The sequence below is a fragment of the Vulpes lagopus genome, chromosome X, assembly GCF_018345385.1.
Source record: "Vulpes lagopus strain Blue_001 chromosome X, ASM1834538v1, whole genome shotgun sequence".
In the NCBI taxonomy this organism is placed as follows: Eukaryota; Metazoa; Chordata; class Mammalia; order Carnivora; family Canidae; genus Vulpes; species Vulpes lagopus.
The window spans coordinates 11,122,160-11,142,435 of NC_054848.1; the positions used below are offsets into that span (position 1 = coordinate 11,122,160).

Consider the following 20,276-nt stretch of genomic DNA (forward strand, 5'->3'; position numbering starts at 1 on the left):
CACATCTTCTTTATCCATTCATCTACCAATGGACACTTGAGTTATTTCTCTACCTTGATTATTGTAAATAATGCTGCAATAAACATAGGGGTGCACGTATCTTCTTGAATTAGTGTTTTTGGGGTTTTTTTGGGGGGGTAAATACCCAGTAGTGGAATTACTAGATTGTAAGTAATTCTATTTTTAACTTTTTGAGGAACCTCCATACTGTTTTCCACAGTGGCCACATCAGCTTGCATTCCCACCAAGAGTACACGAGGGTTCCACTTTCTCCATATCCTGGTCAACACTTGTTTTTATTTATTTATTTATTTATTTATTTATTTATTTATTTATTTAACACTTGTTTTTATTATGGTTTTTCATTCTAGCTATTTTCACAGGTGTGAAGTAATACCTCTTTGTTTTGGTTTACATTTTCCTGATGATTAGTGATGTTGAAAACCTCTTCATGTATCTGTTGGCCAACTGCATGTATTTGCAAAAAAGTCTATTTGGTCTGCCCATTTTTAATTGGACTACTTGCGGGGTTTTTGGTTCTTTATATAGTTTGGATATTAACAGTTCACTGGATACATCATTTGCAAATACCTTCTCCCATTCAGTAGTCTTTTAATTTTTTTAATGGTTTCCTTCATTGTACAAAAACTTTTATGTATTATAAAAATAGCTTAATTTTGCTTTTCTTTCCCCTGCCAAAGGACACATATCTAAAAAATGTTTGTACAGCTGATGTCAAAGAGATCACTGCCTGTGTTTTCTTCTAAGAATTTTTCAGGTCTCACATTTAGGCCTTTAATCCATTTTGAATTTATTTTTGTGTATGATATAAGGGAGTAGTCCCATTTCATTCTTTTGCATGTAGCTGTCTAGTTTCCCCAACATCATTTGTTGAAGAGACTGTTTCTTCCCCATTGGATTTTTTTGCCTCCTTTGTCATAGATTAGTTGACCATAAAAATGCAGGTTTATTTCTGGACTCTATACTGTTCCATTGATCCATGTGTCTCTTTTTATGGCAATACCATACTGTTTTAATTATTATAGCTTTGTAGTATATTGTGAAATCTAGGATTGTGATACCTCCAGTTTCGTTCTTTTTCAAGATTGTTTTGGCTATTTGGGGTCTTTTGTGGTTCCATACAAATTTTAGGATTATTTGTTCTAGTTCTGTGAAAATGTTGCTGGTATTTTGATAGGAATTGCATTAAATTTGTAGATGCTTTGGATAGTATGGACATTTTAACAATATTGGTTCTTCTGACCTATGAGCATGGTTATGTCTTTCCATTTGTTTCTGACATCTTCAATTTCTTTCGTCAGTGTTTTTATAGTTTTTGGCATATGGGTCTTTCAAACTTCTTGGTTAAGTTTATTCCAAGGTATTTTATTCTTTTTGGTGCAATTGTATATGGGATTGTTTCCTTAATTTCTCTTTCTGCTACTTCACTATTAGTGTATAGAAATGCAACAAATTTCTGTATACTAATTTTGTTTCCTGCAAGTTTACTGAATTCATTTATCAGTTCTAATAGTTTTTTGGTGGAGTCCTTAGGGTTTTCTGCATATTGTATCATGTCATCTGCATTCTCCCCTAATCTCATGTGTTTACCATCCCAAAATTCTTTGAACTCGGTCCTTTTGGGTTTCTATGGAGGCTGTATGACATAGGCATGATTGGTTAGAGCACTGGTCATTGGTAATTGAACTAAATCTCCTTCCTCCTCCCTCTCCTTGGAGGTCAGTAGGTGGGACTGAAAGGTCCAACCTTCTAATCACCTGGTTGGCTCCACTGGCATCCTTAGGTTCACAAATCACTTCATTGACACAACAAAAAACACCTCATCATTCTTATCACAAGAAATTCCAAGAATTTTAGAACCTCTGTGCCAGAAATGAGGACAAAGACCAAATATACATATTTATTACATATCACAAGATCATAACAAGGAGTTTTAACTCAGTGATAACAATAATAATATTAACAATAAGATACTTATTGGGAATTTACTATGTGCCCGGTGTTTCCTAAACATTTTATATGCATAATGTCATTTATGGCCCCCATTTTGCAACTGAAACTGAGGAATCCAGCTTCTGGTAAGAAACTTATGTGTGATTTTTCCGGCCCAACAAATGTGTTACATGGCAGGCCCCACAAGGGAAAGGAAAGCTACTCTTGTCACACCAGACAGTGTACAACCAATCCACTGCCACTGTCTGGAAGGAGCTGCAGTCCAGAACTCACTTATGTTGTTTCCATATCTTGCCTGCTCTGAATAATGATGCAATGAACATGGGACCACAGATGTCTCTTCAAGATAGTGATTTTATAGCATTTGGATAGAAATCTCTGGAGGTGAGGATTGCTGGATCATATGATTTTTAAACTTTTAACAAATTTCTATTTTTAATTTTTTGTTGACCCTTCATACTGTCTTCCATAGTAGATGTACCAATTTATGTTCCCACCAACACTGAACAATGATTCCTTTTGCTCCATATCCTCACCAATACTTGTTATCTCTTATCTTTTTGGTAACAGTCATCTTAGCAGGTATGAGATGCTCTCACTGTGGTTTTGATTTGAATTTCCTTGATGACCGAAGATGTTAAACACCTTTACATGCACTCATTAGCCATTTGTATGTCTTATTTGGAAAAATGTTGATTCAGAGCCTTTGTTCATTTTTTAATCAGATTTTTTTTGCTATTGGGTGGTATGAGTTCCTTATGATTTTGTATATTAACACCTTATCAGATATATGGTTTGCAAATATTTTCTCCCATTCTGTATGTTGCCTTTTCATTTTATTAATGGTTTCTTTTGTTTTCCTCTTTAGTTTGATGTAGTCCCACTTGTTTATTTTTGCTTTTGTTGCCTGTGCTTTTGGTGTCAATTCCAAAGAATGATTGTTAAGACCAATGTCAAAAAATTTCTTCCTGGGATGCCTGGGTGGCTCAGCGGTTGAGCATCTGCCTTCAGCTCAGGGCGCGATCCCAGGGTCAGGGATCAAGTCCCACATCAGGCTCCCTGGGAGGAGCCTGCTTCTTCCTCTACCTCTGTCTCTACCTCTCTCTCTGTGTGTCTCTCATGAATAAATAAATAGTAGATTTACAACTTGAGGTCTTACATTTAAGTCTTTAAATTTGAGTTGATGTTTGTGTATAGTTTAAATGACCAATTTTATTCTTTTGCATATGGTTATCCAGTTTTCCCAGCACCATTTATTGAAGAAAACTATCCTTTCCTCATTGTATATTTCTTGGCATCTTTGTTGAAAATGTCTGTTTTCATGCTAGTATCATACAGTTTTGATCGCTATAACTTTGTAGTATATTTTCAACTCAGGAAGGGTAATGCCTGCAACTTTGTTCTTTCTCAAGATTATTATGGCTACTTGTAGATTTTTGTGTTTCCATACAAATTTTAGGACTTTTTTTTCTATTTCTGTGAAAAATGCCATTGGAATTTTGATAGGGATTGCACTGATTCTGTAGATTGCTTTGGGTAGAACAGAGATTTTAATATTATTTATTCTTCCAATCCATAACATATTTCTATTTATGATTTCTTTGATTTTGTTCATCAATGCTTTATAGTTTTCAGTGTACAGATCTTTCACCTCCTTGGTTAAATTCATTCCAAAGTATTTTATTCTTTTTGTTGCTATTATAAATTGGATTGTTTTAATAATCTTTTTCTGATAGTTCATTGTTAGTGTATAGAAGAGCAACTGATTTTTGTAGCAGATTTTGTATCCTGCAACTTTACTGAATTCATTTGTTAGCTTTAAGTTTTTTTAAGTAGAGACTTTGTGTTTTTTATATATAAGATCACATTACTGCCAAGAGATAATTTGACCTTTTCAAGTTGAATGCTGTTTATTTCTTTTTCTTGCCTAATTCCTTTGGTTAGGACTTCCAGTACTATCTTGAATAGAGGTAGTGAGAGTGGGAACTCTTATATTGTTCCTGATCTTAGAGAAAAAGCTTTCAACCTTTAATTGTTGAGGATGATGCTAGCTGCGGCTTTGTCATATATCCCCTTTATTCTGTTGAGGCCATTTATTTCTATTCCTACTTTGGTGAGACTTTTTATTATAAAAGAATATTGAATTTTGTCAAATGCTTTCTTTGTGTCCATTGAGATGATCATGTGATTTTTATTCATCATTCCATTCATGTTGTATATCACGTTAATTGGTTTTCATATGTTGAACCATATATTCCTTGCTTCCCAGGAAAACATCCCATGGTCATGGTATATGATCCTTTACTGTACTGCTGAATTCATTTGCTAATATTTTGTTGAGGATTTTTGAATTTATATTTATCAGGGACATTGGCCTGTAGTTTTCTTGCAGCTTTGATATCAGAACAGTATTGGCTTCATAAAATGAGTTTTGGAAATGTTCCCTTCTTTTTAATGTTTTGGAAGAGTTTGAGAATGTTTGGTGTTAATTCTTTAAATATTTGGTAAGTATGACTTGTGTAGTCATCTGGTCCTGGACTTTTTTTTGTTGGGAGGCTTTTTGATTACTTACTCAATAGTCATTGTAGCTGTAGATCTCTTTTTGAACTTTCTATTTCTTCATGATTTGTTATTCTTAGGTTGTATATTTCTAGGAACCTCATTTCTTCTACACTATCCAGTTTGTTGGCATGGAATTTTTCAGAGTAGACTTTTATCATCTTTTTACTTCTGTGGCATCAGTTCTAACATCTCTTTTTCCATTTATCATTTTATTTGAGTCTCTTTTTTTCCCCTTAGTCTAGCTAAATGTTTGCCAATTTCACCTTTTCAAAAAACCAACTTAGTTTTATTGATCTTTTCTATTGTCTTTCTAGTCTCTATTTCATTTATTTATTCTCTGATCTTTGTAATTTCCTCCTATCTACTAATTTTGGGCTTAGATTGTTCTTGTTTTTCTAGTTTTTCAAGGTGTAAAGTTGTTCATTTAAGAGCTTTATTTTTTAAAAAAATTTATTTATTTATGATAGACATAGAGAGAGAGAGAGAGAGAGAGAGAGAGAGGCAGAGACACAGGAGGAGGGAGAAGCAGGCTCCATGCCAGGAGCCCGACATGGCACTCGATCCCGGGACTCTAGGATTGCACCCTGGGCCAAAGGCAGGCGCTAAACCGCTGAGCCACCCAGGGATCCCCAAGATCTTTACTTTTTAATTCACGTAAGCATTCATTGCTATAAACTTTCTTCTTAGCATCATTTTTCATGAATCCTATATGTTTTGGAATCCTGTGTTTCCATTTGTCTCAAAATATTTTCTGATTTTCCTTTTGATTTCTTCTTTTTACCTACTGGTTGTTCAAGAGTGTTTTCCAATCTCCAAGTATTTGTAAATTTTCCAGATTTTTTTCTTGTTATTGATTTCTAGTCATACCCCTGTGGTCAAAAAAGACACTTGATATGATTTCATTCTTCTTAAATTTGTTAAGACTTGTTTTGTGGCCTAATGTGTGATCTATCCTAAAGAATGCTCCATGAGCCCCTGAGAAGGATTTTATTCTCTTCCCATTGCATGGAATGTTCTGTATATGTCTGTTAGGTCCATTTGACCTAATGTGTAGTTCAGGTTCAAAGTTTGGTTAATGATTTTCTATCTGGATTATCTATCAATTGTTGAAAGTGGGATACTGAAGTCCACTACTACTATTGTATTACTCTCTATTTCCCCCTTTAGATCTGCTAATAATTATATATTTATTGCTCTGATGTTGAGTGCATATATATTTACTATTGTGATTTCCTCTTGATGAATTAAACCCTTTATTATTATATAACGTCTCTTATTACATTTTTTACTTATATAATAGTTTGTCTGACATAAATATAGTTATCACTATTCTTTTTTGGTTTCCATTTTCATGGAGTACCTTTTTTTCTGTCACTATATTTTTTGCCTACATGTGTCCTTAATTGAAGTGAGTCTCCTATAGGCAGCATATTGTTGGGTCTTTTTCATTTGTTTGTTGTTTTTTATTGATTCAGCCACTCTGTCTTTTAAGAATTTAGTCTATTTACATTTAAAGTAATTATTGATAGGTAAGGACTTACTATTGTCATTTTGGCCATTGTTTCTGGTAGTTTTATAGATCCTTTGCTCCTTCCTTTCTTGCATTCTTCCTTTGTGATTTGATGATTTTCTATCATGATATGCTTTGGCTTATCCACCTCTGCATCTTTTTCTGTATCTACTATAAGTGTTTGCTTTTGGGTTACCATGAGGCTTACACAAAACATAATAGTCTGTTTAAAGCTTATAACAACTTACCTTTGCATACAAAAGCTCAACACTTTTTACTACCTCCCTCTCAATTTATATTTTTGGTGTCACAATTTACATATTTTTATATTTTGTATCCTATAACAAATTATTGTAGCTATAGTTATTTTTAATACTTTTGCCCATTAACCTTTTTTTAAGATTTTATTTATTCATGAGAAACAGAGAGAGAGAAAGGCAGAGACACAGGGAGAGGGAGAAGCAGGCTCCATGCAGGGAGCCTGATGTAGGACTCGATCCTGGACTCCAGGATCACATCCTGAACCGAAGGCAAATACTCAACCACTGAGCCACCCAGGCATCCCCCTTGTCCATTAACCTTTACACTAAAATTATAAGTGATTCATACACCACTCCTAAAATATTAGTGCATTCTGAATTTGACTATACTACTTTTACCAGTAAGTTTTACACTTTCATATGATTTCATGCTATTGGTTAGCAACCTTTCCTTTCAACTTGAAAGGCTCCCTTTAGCATTTCTTATAAGGTAGGTTTTTTGTTTGTCTAGGAATGTAATGATCTTTCCTTCATGTCTGAAGGATAACTGTGCTGGGTAAAGTATTCTGGTTTTTTTTTTTTTTTCCTTTCAGCAATTTGAATGTATCATCCCATTCTCCTGATCTGCAGAGTTGCTGCTGAGAAATCTGCTGATAGCCTTATAAGGAGGCTCCCTTGAACTTGGGGCCAGGGTTTGTATGTGACAAATTTCTTTTGCTGCTCTCAAAATGCTGTCTTTGATTTTTAACAGTTCTATTATAATGTGTCTCAGTGAAGTCTTCATTAGACTGACCCTAATTGGGAACTTTGAGCTTCATCTACTTGTATGTCTGTATTTTAACCCAGGTCTGGGAAGTTTTCAACCTATGATTTCTTTTTGCTCCTTTTTAAATTCTTTCTAGGATTCCTATACTGTGAATATTATTTCACTTAACGTTGCTCTGTAGTCCCACAGGCTTTCTTCATTCTTTTTTCTCCTCTGGTTAATTTCAAATGGCCTATCTTCTGATTCACTGATTTTTTTTTTCTTTTGCTTAACTGAGTGTGCTATTGAAGCTCTCTTTTGCATCTTTAAAATCCCAGTCATTTTTCATTCCTCAGCTCCAAAATTTGGTTTTTTTAGTGCTTTCTCTCTCTGTTGAACTTCCCATTTTCTTTATTGTTTTCCTGACTTTGTTAAAATTTCTATCTATGTTCTTCTGTAACTCTCTGAGCTTCTTTAGAATAATTATTTAGAATTCTTTTGGTAATTTGTAGATCTCCATTTCTTTGGGGTCAGTTACTGAAAGCTTATTGTGTACTTTGGTGTTATCATGTTTCCCTGACTCATAGTGATCCATATAGCCTTGTGGTAAGTGTCTGCACATTTGAAACAGTCACTTCTTCCAGACTTTATGGACTGACTTTAGTTAAGAAAAACCTTCGCCTGTGGGTCAGGACATGTTGAAGCATGCTGTGGCTCTTGGTCTAGTGGTGTGGGGCTCCAAGTGTGGGGCAAGGGGTCTCATAAGCTCAAGCAGCTGTTTTCTACTGACAATTGTATGATTCTTTGCAGTGGTACCTTTAAGGTGTCTGTGGTGGCTGCAATGGATGTTGGGGCTCTTAGTAGAACCTCCAGGTCCAGAGGCAAGGGACCAGAACTGGTGGTGTGCATGTGTTCAGCTGTGAGAAATGGCTACAGGTGTCTGTGTGATGGCAGGGGCTGGCTTCAAGCATATAAGCAGTGGCAAGGACCAAGACCAATTTCAGAGGCCAGGACCCACTATGGACACATATGTATCTGTAGGGTCCGAATGTTTAACCTGCCCTTATAATTGCAGGGGCTAGCCAAACGTATATGTATGGCAGCAGGGTCCAACGAGAGGAATCAGGGCCACTGATGTGCACATATGCATCTATAGGGGCTAGCTGCAAACATGTGTTGATATAGGCCTGTGACAGGGTCAGAGCCAGCTCTAGGCACCCAAGTAGCTGTGAGGCATTTAATGTGCATTCATACTACTATACAGGCTAGTCCCAGACATGCACCTCCAACACACACACACAGAGCAGTGAGGATCCACAATGGGAGTTGAAGCAAGTAACATATAGGTGCACAAATACAGGGGCTAGCCACTAGTGCACGGAGTGGTAGGGGCCTGTGACAAGGGTCAGAACCAGCTTCTGGCACACAAGCAGCTGTTGCTGTGCACTCATACAGCTGCAGGGGTTAGCTATGGGCATGTAAACTGTGAGCAATGAGCAGTACAAAGTGGTGACGAAAGTCAGGCTGGCAGCATGCAGGTGCAGGGCGGTTGTATTGCTAAAGTTGTTGCTGTTGCTGCTGCTGCTTCTTCTTCTTTTGGATTGCTAAAGCTTCTGAAATGGACTCCTGAGCTCCTCCAGAGATATTTTCACTTGTGGATTTCACTGTCTAAATGTTGTTCTTTGTGGAGAGATGGAGACTTGAGTCTCCTGCTCCACCATCTTGATGATGTCACTCCCCTGTTGTCATGCATTTAAGTTCTACAAATGATTTCAACTCAAGACATGACAATTATTGTTTTATACAATATTTATTCATGTAAATTTACTATGTATCTTTTCATATGTTCTTCATTCCCTCCCACATTTTTGTTTCCATATAGTTTCATTTTGGTCCTGCCTGAAGAAATCCTTTTAATATTTCTTTTAGAGCAGGCCTGCTATCAATAAATTATGTCTTTATCTTCATTTTTGAAGCACATTTTGACACACGTAGAATTCTAGGCTTTTTTTAGAAGCAGCTTAAAAATGAAATTCCATTGCTTTCTGATTTCAGTTGTTTCAGTTGGCTGTCAGCTATACTGTTGTTCTTTTGAAGGTAACATATCTTTCTTCTCTTGACTACTTTTAAGATTTTTCTAATTGACTTTGTCTTTGCTTATCAGCTGGTACTCCACAATTCACCATGTGATTTCCTACTTTTATTTCCTAGCTGGTGTTCTCTGAGTTTCTTGAATCTTTTGGCTGCTATCTTTCATCAGTTTGGAACAAATTCTCAGCTCTTTAAATAATGCTTTTGCCTCAATCTCTCCTTTTCCTCTTGGACTTCAATTACATGAATGTTAAACCATTTGAGTATGTCTCATTTCTCTTATACTCTATTCTTTTTTCTCTGCTTCAGGCTGAGTATTTTCTATTGGCCCATATCCCAGTTCACTTGTTCTACATTCTGCTATGTCCCCTCTATTGCTAAACTACTTCTTAAAATTTCAGATACTACACTTTTCAGTTCTAATCTTTCTATTTGATTACAAAGATTCCAATTATTTTACATTTTCCAGCCTCTCATATATTTTGTCCTTTCCCTCTACTTTGAATATAACATATTTTAGAGTTCTTATCGATTAACTTCAATATCCGCAACACCTGTGGATTCTGCATCTTTTTTTCTCTTACCATTCAGTCTTGTCTCTTGCTTATGTAAAAATTATTGTGTGCCAGATAGTAGGTACAGAAGAACCACAGAGATTCCATGGAAAAAGGAACCTTTTATTTCATTAGACAATTAGGTTAAGTAGCTAATCAGTTCAATCCAATCAGAAATTGAGCTTGATCAGGGATCTACTGCAAGTTTAGTAAGATTCAATCTACTACTGGTCTGTTCCTGTTCCTAGATTCTGGAAGTACAGATCTCAGCCCTAGAAGCTAACAGAGAGAGTTCTGACCTTCAAAAGTTTATAGCTTAGCCCTTCAAGCCTCCTACTTCATTGAGCTTCAAAACTTGGCAAATGTCTTAAAGGGGAAACCAGCCATGTGTTTGAAGCAAACCTCCCCCCTGGCAGCAGTGTACAACTGAGAGATTTCAGTCTTCCTTTTAGAAGTTTTTGTGCTAGCTGCCCCATTTCTTGTGCAGCCACAGAACTATGAAAATATCACATAATAGAAATTATGTGCATCTAAGCCTCCTTAATGTTTCAATTCATCACTACAGCACTATGCAACTCCTAAAAGATGCAGACTTCTCAGTCCCCAAGCAGAAGCCCTTTGCCTAGACCAAGCCTGATCCACAGTCTGCCCTCAGATAAACAAAAGGCTGGAATTATCAATTCACTTTGGAACAATTTTCCTTGTTCTGTATTTTTGATCTATCCAGTCCTTGTTTCCACAGCTTTCTAAATCCTTTAAAATGTGATCTTTGTAATGTATCCAGTTTCACCTAATGGGAGAGTGGGCCTGTGGCAACCTATTTCATTTCACTGTTATATGAAAGTCCAGTTTTTTCAATGCAGTTTTGTGTTTTCCTATTGTGTGAAGTTACACGTGTTGTTAAATGTTTATTTGCATTTCCTTTTCCATTAATTTCAAAGTTTCTTTGCCCCCTTTTCTTTATCATTTTCAAGACATTTTCTCTATATTATGGATATTCGTCTTTATTTTGAGAAATGTCCAAATAATGTTTTTCCAGTGTTGTCTTTTTTCTTCAGTGTTGTCTTTTGACTTTTTTTTTTTTTTTACAAAAATGTTTTGACTTTATTTTAATGTGAATGGATTTCATGGCTTCTGGATTTTGTGAAATAGATTGGTAAGTCTTCCCCATTCCAAGTTAACATGGAAAGAATCCCTTGTTTTCATCTAATCTGCTTTTTTCTTTTTTTATGTTTGAAACTTTGATCTATATCAAACTAATCCTGGTAATAAGCACATTCTCCCCTTTCTCCTCCAGGTGGCTACTTGGATTTCCTAAGATAATATTTTCCTAACTGAAGTGGAATGTCATTATTACATCCTTATGTGGCAAAACAAAAAGTTGTCAAATCTATGCTAGTCACTGAAATTTCTAAAATTATACCTGCTTCCATGATTAAAGTCCAAAAACCACTGATTGAAGAATTAAATACAAGCTTCTCAATGTGACACGTGAACATGGAAATCCTCCCCTCTACCACACACATAAACACACCAACGTTGGCTCTTTACTTGAATTTCTTAAAACTACATTTCATTTATTAATGTTTTCTTTTTTTAAAAAAATCACACTAATACTAAATATCAATTATGTGTATTATGCTAGATGGGATATAAAGTTGATCAACACAGAAAATGGACTTTGCCCATAAGGAACTTAAGAATATGAGGTTTTACATTTTCGAGTTTTTAGCCCTGGTTTCAAGTTGGAGTTAACCACAGTACCTGCCTATAATTACTCACCAATTAAATTGTAATTACAGTCACTGGGAAGTAGTATACTACAAAAGCATATACCACAGGGACTTGACCTGGTCTTGGAGGGTCAGAGGTTTCCATAAGGAAGTAAATTAAGAACCAAGATTTGAAGGAGGACTGAGCATGAAATCAGGTGAAGGACAGTAGGATTGGAGAGACTGCAACATAGATAACAGGAATAGCACATGCAGAGTTTGAGTAGAAAGCAAAATGTTGTGCTTGAAGAAATGATGGGATGTCAATGACTAGTGTCCACAGGGACAGAAGTAGAATCCTAGCTAAGTTCATGAGGCAGGCTAGATGACACCATATACCTAACATGCCACATAGAGATTCTGATCTTTATTCTAAAAGTAATATAGGAAGCTAGTGAACAAACACTGAAAGAATGGAAAGATGATGAGTGGCTATTCTGATGATATTTGTGCTTTGACCATTGTCTGTTGTTTGGAGAACAGGACTGGAAGGAAGCAAGAGTAAAAATGGGCAGACAAGTTTGAAAGCTGCTGAAATAGTCCAGGTGAGAAATAATGGTAGCATGATATAGGGAGGCAGCAATGAAAATGGGGGAAAAAACTTGATAAAATTAAGAGATTTAGGAGGATGGACTGACAGAATCTTTAACACTAACAACCATTTGCCTTCAGTCCTATGCAAACATCTTGCTATTTTTTTCATGGCCTTCACAATGATCTACCCCTCTTCTCCAAAATACTCTTGATTTTTTTAATTTTTAAAACTAATGTAATGGATAGTAAGTCTTGTCTAGTCTAAGTCTAGTCTCATTTTCTAGAGCTGCCAAAACAAGATGCCACAGAGTGGCTGAGAACAACAGAAATGTATTGTTTCATAATTCTAGAGGTTAGAAGTCTGAAATCAAGAAGCAGGCAGGCTCACACTCCCTTTGAAATCTGTAGAGGAGTCCCTCCTAGTTTATGGCGGTTTATTGGCAATCTTTGGCATTCTTTGGCTTGTAGCTACGTTACTCCAGTCTCTGCCAACATTGTCACACTGCATTGTTCTGGACGCCAGAACACATCTTCTAAGTTATGGACGCCAGTCATATTGGATTAGGGACCGACCCTACTCCAGTATGATCTCATCTCAATTAATCACATCTGCAATGACTCCATTTCCAAAGAAAGGCACATTCTATGGTACTGGGGAGGGGGGTGGTTAGGACGTCAATGTATCTTTTTGGGGGAACACAATTCAACCTGTAACAGATGCTTACATAAAAACATTTAAGTAGTAGTAAACAGTGAAAAGTCTCCCTCTCACAACCCAGGCCTAAGCCAATCCATATAGGGGATTCAAATGGCCATAGACAATTTCAGGAGTGAATGTGTGACTAAATGTGGGCAGTACGACATGAGGCAAGATTTTCCTTTGGAAAAGAAGGTTCCTCGATCTTCTGTAAGCTCTTTCTGAATGGAGTGATGTGCAGATGTATACTCTGCAAGTGTTGCAGCCTTTTTGCACTGTGTGGGGAGCCAACCTTAGAATGAAGATGAAAACATCCTTGATATCCTGCTGAGCTGCTGAGTCAAACTGACTCAAGCTTGCATACCACCCACCAGTTATAATAACCAGGACACCTCTTTCACCGGTAAATTTGAGTATTCTTTCACTCTAAGTCCTAATGGATAAAGGGTATCATTAGGAAGTGTATAATCATCTTCCATTGTTTCAGTGTTCAGAGTAATTTTTCATTGTTAGGAATTAAAGAAAAGATATCCTTCCACAATGATTATGGATATTAGGCATGGAAGATAACCTAAATTGGAAAATGTCAAAGAAGAAATAAGAGTTTTATGTATCCTTTGGTTTTCCTTTCATCGCCAAAGATGTTGGAACACAGATAATATATGCAATACTTCTGTGCAGAATTTGTATCAACAGAAGCACAAAGCCAGCAGAGATGGATTACTTTGTATTTATCCATTCAAAAAACCCCATCAGACTGTGAGAATATATGGGCAATATGTTGTCAATATATATGTCAATATATTAACAACAAAACTATTTGAAAACTTGAATTTTCCCCAACATAAAATCCTTGACTTTGACAATGCTATCGAGTGGCTTATCACCCTTGACTATGAGTTGAGTCCATGAACCAGCAGCATCAACATCATCTGTGAGCTTGTTAGACCTGCTGAATCAGAATGCAGAGTTGAACAAGGTCTCCAGGTGATTTATATGTACATTAAAGCTTGAGAAACAATGGGTTATTAAATTGTCAAGAGAAAGATGCATTGACAAAGAAAAATCTGTGAAGCTCTGCCCCCTGAAATAGTTAAGTTAATTTGCTGCTTCTAGTAAAGTGGTAGCGCTCAACCTTGGATGGTAGAATCACCTGGAGCTTTCACACCTTTGCCAAGGCCCAAGGCAGAACCTAGAACTCGATCAGAATCTTTGGGGTGGGGCGTAGGATCGGCAAATCATTCTATGAAGTCCTCAAGTGATTCCTATGTACAATCAGTGCTGAGTTTTATTAGTGTAGAGCAAGGGCAGAGAAGAGAAGGAAGAATTATGTTTAATGGGTACAGAGTTTCAGTTTTGCAATATTAAAAAGTCCCAGCGGCCTGTTGCACAACAATGTGCATCCACTTAACACTACTGAACTGTACAATTAAAAATGAATAGGATGGTAAATTTGATGTTATGTGTTTACTGCAATAATATAGGCAAAATCATTCAGATAGTCAATTTAAGGAAATTATTTGCTTTAACATAGATGGATATGTTATTTTAATTTTCAGAACAAGTTTTTTTTTTTATTCTAAAAGGGTTTTGGAGGGGTACCTGGGTGGCTCAGTCAGTTAAAGGTCCAACTCTTGATTTCGGTTCAAGTCATGATCTCTGGGTTATGGGATCGAACCCTGCATCAGGCTCTGCACATCAGGGAGTCAGCCTGAGATTCCCTCTCCCTTTTCCTCTTCCTCTGCCCTTTCCCGCCCTCCCACCCCACTAGTGCTCTCTCTCTCTCTAAAATTAATAAATAAAATTAATAAATAAACCTTTAAAAAGTAAAAATTAAAAAATTCAAAGGGTTTTGGGTATAATTATGGATTCACCAATATAATAAAGACAGTTTTTCAATCAATAAGTATTTCAAAATTGCATGATTTAAAGTATTTTAGACTGCTTTTTACTGAGCCAAGTGTTCTGGTTTAATCTTCGTTGTGTATACATTTCTCTCTGCACCTTTCTTTATGTGGCATGAACAGGTCTGTCAGATGATCCCTGAATCAGGCAAAATTCTGTTATAACACCACTTTAAACCACCGCTACCTCCAGCATGAATACCCTTAGTTTTCATCAGATTCCCAGAAAGTCCTGTTTCCCTAAATTAAGACCTCTTGTTCTCAGATGGTGCTCCTAATGGGCACAGTGCCCTATAAGGGTATTCCCATGGAATATGAATTATCTCAGTATAGCATGCAACTCTTTGTCACTGTCTCTCCAATTAAGACTTCAAGATTTTTAAAACCTAAAAATGTTTCATATTCATCTTTATATCCCCAGCACCTGCTTATATACCTGAGCATGACAATGTATTCAATGAAACATCAATAAACACATGACTGAATGAAAGATCTCCATAACCCCTTCCACTTTATATACCATTGATATTTTGAAAGAGGTGAAATGTTTTCTATTGGCACATCATCTGGAAGGATTAGAGCATGGCAACAGTTAAAAAAGAAAATAGAATTCCATTCCCTTTCTTCTCAGGTGATGTAGTACTCAAATGGAATAAAGATCTAAGTTTTCTAGGCTAGACAGCTTACAACTTTTCCTGGAATTCCACTCTCCACTACAGTGATTCCCTACCAACAACAAACATTTCAGAGAATTTTAGAGTGGGAAGCTAAGCTAAGGAACAGAGAAAAAAGAATTGTTTAAATTAAAGCTTATCTCAGATATAAACTACTATCAGTTACAAACTAAATTGAGTTTAAACTAAAAAAAATCAAAAACAAAAACCAGGAAAGCCAGGGAGCCACTGCCCAGAAAGGAAAGGTGTATGCAGGATAAGGAGTAGGTACCTCTTCCCCACTCTTCTTTCAGGGCAGGCCGAGTAATAAGTACAAGCGTCCTGTTTCTGTAGTAAAGTGTTCCTGTTCTGGGAACTCACATGTCCAACAGTCACTTTTTTTCCTCTGGGATTCTTTTTCCCATGTCTAGCAGTGAGCAATGTTTTCAGGTGCTATTAATGAAAACCTTGATTTCTGTTAGAGGGAATTTTTTTTCCGGATGTAATAAGTAGTGCCAGGAAAGGGTGGGACTTAGGTTTGATATAGCTGCACAATAAAACAATTCTGTAGGCTATAATGTCAGATTCATTCTAAAGCCTAATTTCCCGTGATTTTTAAATTAGGGCCACCTACTTCCAGCAGGACAGGAAGAGCCTCTTCCTCACCAAAATCTGAAGTTGTTTTAGGTCCTCAGTCCCATTAGGCCCAACTTAGGTCTGGCGCTCACCCCAGACCAGTAATAGATGCCAGCAAATGTGTTACTGTAACTGGCTCATCCTGTTCAGGACTAAGCTCTGGAACTGAGGATAGGCTCTACTTTCCCAATCATGTGAGCTGTAGAAAGAAGTTTCTTGAATAAAATGAGAGTTCGGGTACAAGAAAAGAAAGAAATCAATGTGGAAAAGGCAATCAACAGAATGCATCACACTTCTTTCCCACTTCTGACTGGCTATGTAGCGCTAAATGTTTTAGCTGATTACTAATGGTACGCTTTTCTGGCCCATAACACTCCTTGTACGTTTGGGGTAAGTGACGGCTGCTGTGAGGACATAGAGAAGCAAAGATAAAGTTTGAGATGCTAAATAACTTTCCTAGCTGAACTCAGGACCATTATGTTGACCTCAGTTGTGCACAGAAACACTTCTATCCAGTGTAGCTATTCACAAGCATAGCTCAGGAAAAATGGGAACAGCGAGGGCACAGCAGGTCTCTGACTTCCTGTCCTTATGACCCTCACTATCTGACAGTGCCTGCTACCCTACTGAAGAAAAAGGCAAGACAGGATTATTGAAATAAGAACCCAGAAAGTGGCCAGACCAATGGCACAGCAAAGATACTCAACACGGTAAGGGTTTATAGAACAGGGCTATTTTGCTGAGGCAGAAAGCAATTCAAGTAACAGATTCAGGGAACTCAAAAAGGGAAAACAGAACAAACCAAAGGATTCAATTAGGTACACAGTTTATGGATCAGCATTCTTTCCATTACACCATACTAGCTTTGGCAGTAAAAGCCTAACTTTCTCCAGATGGGGTTACCTAAGAAATAGTTTTCATTTTCAAATTCTTAGAATGGATAGTAATGTTTCCACAAGTTTGAATATAAGGAAGAGAAAGGATACCTCTCAGTATCTGGTGCTGTTCAAGTTTTAGGAGAGAGAGAGAGGGAGAGAGAGGGAGAGAGGGAGAGAGGGAGAAAGTTTTACATAGCTTTCTAGCCTGGACAGCTGACTTTTTTTTGCCTTTATTGGGAAGGACAGGCAGAGAAATACGTTAATTAGACCTCTTCTAAGACTGGGAAAAAACTGAGTGTTCAGTTTTATATTGTATAAAGAGATGTTACCAGGACAAAAAAAGATTCACTTATATATTATTAGAATTCTAAAAGGATCTGCACATTTTGAAAATATTTGTAACAAGGGTATATAGTATTAACTTGCTTGTGTGCACCCCCTTAAATTGTCTAACATTTTTTTCATACCGGGGACAATACTAATAATTATACTTTATGGGTTGCTGTGAAGGATGTCACCATACATATGTATTGATATGGATATTTGTGTGTATATGTGTTTCAAGCTGTTTGGCAGAGAGCTGGCAATCAGTAAATGGTACATATATACTACACCTAAGCTGACTTGCACACATTCCTTAGTTAAGGGATTAGGAGGACAACAGAAAGTTTTGTGCCTGAAAACTGTGGTATGCTCTGTTCTAAAACAAAACTCATTTTCACTTCAGTGTAGATTTGAAAGAAGCATGTTTTTGAGGGTAAGCTCTGATTTATAACGAGGAAAGTGGTCAGAGGAATGTGCTTATGGGCAAACATTACTGAATCATGAGAGAGTAGCAAGGCCATCATTCCCTCCAACTTTGGCTTTTCTTGTTTGTAGTAAGTAGAAAAAATATACTGGAGTACAAAACTCACTTGCAAAGAGGTTACTTGGTGTATATAGATTAATACTTTTTGGTTGCCTTTATAGGTAAAAAAAATATGCAAGAGTTTGTATTATCCTAACTTTCCTACAGATAAACTATTACAATTAAATTCTATTTACTTTTTGATTGCCCTTGTTTTTCAATTTAGTTCCTGTAGGAACTAAAATGTATTTTACACATGGTTGTTCTTTCAGAACATGTCACAAGCAGTTTCAATGCACCTAGTGAGTGACACATACTGCTTCCAGATCTCTATAATTAATCCTGAAATGATACCATTTCCATTTCCAGAAAGTCTGAAATCTTTTCTATTGACATTTCAAGGAAATAGAGTTCTATCTCCATTTGTAATGGATTACTAAAACAGGAGGTAGCATAGTATATGGACAATCATGAAAAGCAAGATAAGAAAATAATAACCTGTATTTTCTAAACCCCATCTGCATCACCAGATCATTAGGTACGAGCATTTTGAAGGCATGGAAGGAATTAGCACTTCAGAGCTGCAAGCATGAAATGCCACTTTCTATAATCATCTCTTTCTTTCAACTCAGATCAAAACTTCCATCTCACTTAAGGATTTTAAAGCAAAAAGAATCAGAAACATTCCTTTTGGCCTATATCCTTTTGTGTCTTCCCCTCTCCTGACATTCTCCTATTACTCCAGAATTCTTATTTTTCCAAAAAAAGAATAGGTTAAATTTTTACCCCTTTGAAATGTCTCATTGGACCCCTTAAAAATCACTTTTTAACTGTTAAGTGAATTTTCACTTATTTTTAAATTTCTCAGTCCCTAAGGAGCATCATATGCCTTAACTTATTTTAGTTAGAATTCTATATTTTAGCTTTGCCTAGGGTTAGAATTACAAATGGCTTAAAGGCATTTTCAATTTTTTTCAACTACTGGCCTATGTAGCATGCCTAGCTTTTTGAAAGAAATATGCTTTTCAGCGAAATGCCCTAAAATTTTTCATATTCCTATAGACTTACACAATTTCAGAGAAGTTCTCTAATAAAATTTAAATTAAAATTGGGCTCAAAGACTTTCATTTTAATGGTCTCACCCAGATGCTCTGCAATTAATTTCCACAGGAGCTGCATGTTTACAGAGACTTGTGAATCCTGACAACCTTGTTTATCTGTTTGAAGCTAATTTTTTTATACTAGGTTTTACTAAATACGATACAATAAAAAGACTATTTAAGTTTTTTGAAAATTTAGACCAAAATAATGTTAGATCAATTCTGCCTTCACTCAAGTGGTAACTCTAAGGCAGGATTTCTCAACCTCCGCATTACTGACATCTTGGGCAGGATCATTCTTTGCTGTGGGAACTGTCTTGCACACAGCAGAATGTTTAGCAGCATTCCTGGGCTCCACCCACTAGATACAAATAGCACCCTACCTTACCCTCCTCAACCCCAATTACTTCTCACAACCAAAAAAAAAAAAGTCTCCAGATACAGTCAAATGCCCCCAGGTAGGGGTGGAGGCAGAAGGAAAGCAAAATGTCCCCAGCGGAGAACTGCTGCTCTAAGGCATGCTATTTTGGGCATTGCTACCTATAATTCTACAAGCCTCGATCTTTATTTTTGCCAAGGAGGCATATAAAATAAAGTGAAAACAAATGTGGAACCAAAATGTCCTGGCAGAGAAAACATATTTTAAAATATAATCAAATTAAGATTATAATTATAAACCAGCCAGTTTCTGTGCAGCAAGGTCTGATCTCAGCTGAACCTCAGCTAATTTCAAAGTCATTTCTCTATAAAGGGCACCACTCACTTTTAGGTTCGTCCCCAACGTTTGCTTCTTTTCTCTCTGAAGTTCTTTTCTGTAGGGATGGATGTTTTCCTTTCTGTCTGATAAAGCCGCCACACCACTACTCTTTTCTTTGCTTGCTTCACAACTTTGCACCAAGTTGTTTCCAACCTTAACTAAGGCAGAAGAAAGAGAACCAAGGGTAACCAATTCCTTCTCCAAAGTTAATGCCAAACGATCAATTAGGAAATCGACACTTCCTAATTTTAGGTTTTTGAAGAAACAGTTTATAGGGAGAGCTATGATGAGATTATGAAGGCACTGGAACAAAGCTGTTTGATTCCTGAAAAAAAAAAAACAAAAAACAAACACAATATTATAAAACTTAGGACAGCACAAAGCAGTTGTATACAACTTACTGCAATAATTAATACTCACTTATAAACCCTCTCATGATGAATAAAAGCAATAATGCATCCATGTGATCTCTGATATTATTCAGACTACAGCAATCAAATGTACATATCCTATACCAAGTCAGTTAACATTCATCACTTGCTTCCTGATTAAATTTTTTCTGAGTAATAAGATTAATATTATATTTTTTAAAAGTGTCATTGTAGGGGAAAGGTGAGTGGAAATCGTAAAATAATTATTAGACCCTAATTAACAACAACAAAAAAGTCAAAAACAAACAACAAGTTAAAACAGCTCTAGTTTCCACATGAGGCCACCTGTTCACTGATGCCATACCAGGCAATGACCTGGACATGTCCCACAGTGACACAGATCTCTACTGTGGAGATGGTTCTTGGACCAA

General features: G+C 36.5%; 1 protein-coding gene across 2 annotated transcripts in view; it reads right to left on the reverse strand.

Moving 5' to 3' along the window:
* The window catches only part of FANCB (FA complementation group B), a 45,356-nt gene that overhangs the window by 11,723 nt on the left and 13,357 nt on the right, over positions 1-20,276 (reverse strand). The window contains exon 8 of one of the 2 annotated variants that reach the window (XM_041741043.1): positions 19,481-19,799. In XM_041741043.1, coding sequence (XP_041596977.1) covers positions 19,481-19,799 — 319 coding nt within the window. Of the gene's footprint in view, positions 1-14,482; positions 19,800-20,276 lie in introns of those variants that run through there. The other variant, XM_041741042.1, reaches the window with a different exon arrangement.